General features: G+C 41.6%; 1 protein-coding gene across 1 annotated transcript; it reads left to right on the top strand.

Annotated features, from left to right (window-relative positions):
- The first annotated feature begins 312 nt into the window (after window positions 1–312).
- LOC126387164 (cytochrome P450 3A27-like) lies at window positions 313–2,709 on the top strand. Its single transcript, XM_050039717.1, has 6 exons — window positions 313–1,419; window positions 1,514–1,656; window positions 1,766–1,890; window positions 1,995–2,079; window positions 2,216–2,376; window positions 2,479–2,709. Exons 1-6 carry the CDS (start codon window positions 1,289–1,291, stop codon window positions 2,707–2,709), a joined length of 876 nt encoding a protein of 291 aa, XP_049895674.1. The 5' UTR covers window positions 313–1,288.
- Window positions 2,710–2,835: the final 126 nt, after the last annotated feature.

The following is a 2,835-nucleotide window of genomic DNA, read 5'->3' on the forward strand; positions in this document are numbered from 1 at the left end:
CGCTCCACAGCACACACATCACATTATCCGGTCGAAATTAATATATATAAACACTTGAAGATCCACTCGTTACTAAAAGTGTAAAAAACAAAAATTATGGCGAAAACGTAGTTTCTTCCAACACTAGAATTAAGATAAAAATATTCACAAACGAAAAAACACTAATGGTCGGTGATAAGTAGTGTTTAACTTTTGACTGAACACTAAATTAAAACCCTCGGCGCACACTGCAGCACAATCAAACAGATGCGCAACTCAGAGCATCAGAAATGTCTCTGACACCAGACTCAGAGCGGACCAGTGGAACTCAATAAAATCTATTTTATTATTATTTTGAGTCACATTGTTGAAAGAATTTAGTCGTCTGTGTTCAAGCAGGATAATAGCAGGTCTCCATTGTGCGTCGGGCTTTCTGTTTCCTTGTCAGAGATTTTTTCTTTTTTAATTACATGATATATAGGCTACTGCTTTTGGCAAATCTGGCACTCTGCTTTCTGGGGGTTGTCGGGGCATATTTTAAAGTGCAACCACACATCTGATGACCTCTTGGACATGTCTGCCAGCTCTGAGTGCGCTCGTTGTCAGTATCGGACTGGTGGGGGTTAGTGTTGCGTTTAAGGCCTCCCCCAAAAAAACGGGAAAAAAAAGCGCTGAAGCTTCGAATTTTTTTTCCACAATCGAATCCCGTGTCATCGAACGAAGCTTCGAAGCTTTGAATTTTTTGGGTCAGCCCTATCATCAAGCATCTTGTTATCCGGAGTGAGGACTACAGTGTTTTCTTCCGGTACATGTAACATCCGCTCCGCCCCCTATCCAATCAGAAACCTTCCCTGCCCCAAACCTTGCGCAGACCCAAATAAAGCCGATTAAACTGATCTCCCGTGTAAACCCTCATTCGGAATGAATATTTCTCATGTAAACTACCTGGAAAGACTTTAATTCCACATGATTTCATTCAGATTTATTTCATTCTGAATGAGAAGCCATCATGTAACCGCACCTATTGTGTGCCATATTAAGAAAAACTTTTAACATTTATATTTGTATGTGTGATCTAGTGGGTAGCCAACAGCCCAGTTTTATATATCCACAGCACTTCTATAAAAAATGAACTGCTCTGTAACCAGACCAGGCCTCTAATTGAGACAGGCCTTTATTTGTCTAAATGTGTAGCCACTCCAGGCTAGTAAAAGGGGCTGGGCGTTTAATTTGGACTCTGCTTTTAATTGAAGTTTTACGGTACGTGTCTACAGTCTGAGAAAAGTTGGCATCCGTGATAGAAATAAATATGAATAGCACATTATCAACATTAAACAAGTCTTCTTTTTGGAAGGTTTTCCCCATTGTCGCTCGCTACGCAGACCGACTCGCTGAAAAACTTGGACGGACAAATTTGGATGAACCTGTCGATGTCAAACAGTATGTTGTTAATCTGCTTATCGAATGAACATGGTAGCTCTGAATCCATGTTAGTTCCAAACAGATAACCACCTTTTTTCTGTCTCTGCCGCAGATTCGTGGCACCTTATAGTTTAGATGTTGTGACCAGCGCATCTTTCAGTGTCGAGGCAAATGCCATAAACGATCCAGATGACCCCATTGTTGTTCATATCAAGAAGGTTATGAACTTCAGATTTTGGATCTTTTTCTTATTAAGTATGTATGCCTTTTACTTCTGTTACAGGCAGATTTCATTTAATCATATCAGTACTTTGGGATCAGGGGTATAGCAGTTTTGGTGAGCAACATCTTGGTCTCCTTTCAGTGGTATTTCCCTTTGGTTCCCGTCTGTTGAACCTCCTGAAGATTGACATCATATCCACACCCAGTGTGGATTACTTCTACAACATCATCAAAAGATTTAAAGATGAGCATCGTGAAGATGAATCTGTGAGCATCTCATCTGTTTTAAGTGGAAAAAAACTTTGCAGAGAATTTAAGGGATAGCTCTCTAATGTGTGAGTCCGTATTGAATGTTCTCTGTGTTGATCTAGGTGCGAGCTGACTTCCTGCAGGTGATGGTTCAGAACGAGATACCAGAAACAGACATAAAGAGCGAACACGACCAGCCAAGCAAAGGTATGTTTGCACCTCTAAATCCTACATACTTCTTCGTTAAGAGTAAATGCACCGTATGTTTTGTGTGAGGATAAATGTCAAACTGTCTCAACTTGTGAAAGTGGTTTTCTAGCTGAGCTTTCTGAATTTGTTGCAGGTTTGACTGAGCACGAGATCCTTTCCCAGGCTTTCATTTTCATCTTTGGTGGCTATGAGACCACCAGCACCACTCTCACTTACATCCTTTACAATCTGGCCACCCACCCTGAAGCATTGCAGACGCTGCATGAAGAAATCGATGCCAACATACCGAAAGATGTACAGTAACTATTCTGTTGTTCTGTTGGGGGAAAAAGAGAATCATGTATTGTTTCAATCCTCATCTTTCTGTTTGATTCCTCCTTTACTTTTTGCTTTCAGGCTCCCATTTCATACGACGACGTGGTCGGTCTTGAGTTCCTGGACCAGGTTCTTTGTGAGTCACAGCGTTTGCTTCCCACTGCACCTCGGCTTGAGAGGATGTGCAAGAAAACTGTCCAGGTACACGGCCTCACCATCCCTGAAGGAACCATGGTTGGGATTCCTGTGCACATGTTACACATGGACCCACGCTTTTGGAGCTCACCTGAGCTTTTCAGGCCAGAGAGGTAAATGTACACTGCACTAAGCTGTCATTCTTTACATTTAAGCTGCGGGAGGTAGATTTATTTTGGTTTCACTGTGCAAAAATCCTATTATCAACTTAAAGTGGACTGAGAGAAAACTAGACACCTGCAC

This window comes from Epinephelus moara, unplaced genomic scaffold (genome assembly GCF_006386435.1).
Source record: "Epinephelus moara isolate mb unplaced genomic scaffold, YSFRI_EMoa_1.0 scaffold2546, whole genome shotgun sequence".
Taxonomy (NCBI): Eukaryota; Metazoa; Chordata; class Actinopteri; order Perciformes; family Serranidae; genus Epinephelus; species Epinephelus moara.

Coding starts and splice junctions, on each gene's coding strand:
- LOC126387164 (XM_050039717.1), top strand. CDS start 1,289: ATGAATAGCACATTATCAACATTAAACAAGTCTTCTTTTTGGAAGGTT. Junction 1,420..1,513: donor GAACCTGTCGATGTCAAACA/GTATGTTGTTAA, acceptor TCTCTGCCGCAG/ATTCGTGGCACCTTATAGTT. Junction 1,891..1,994: donor AGCATCGTGAAGATGAATCT/GTGAGCATCTCA, acceptor GTGTTGATCTAG/GTGCGAGCTGACTTCCTGCA.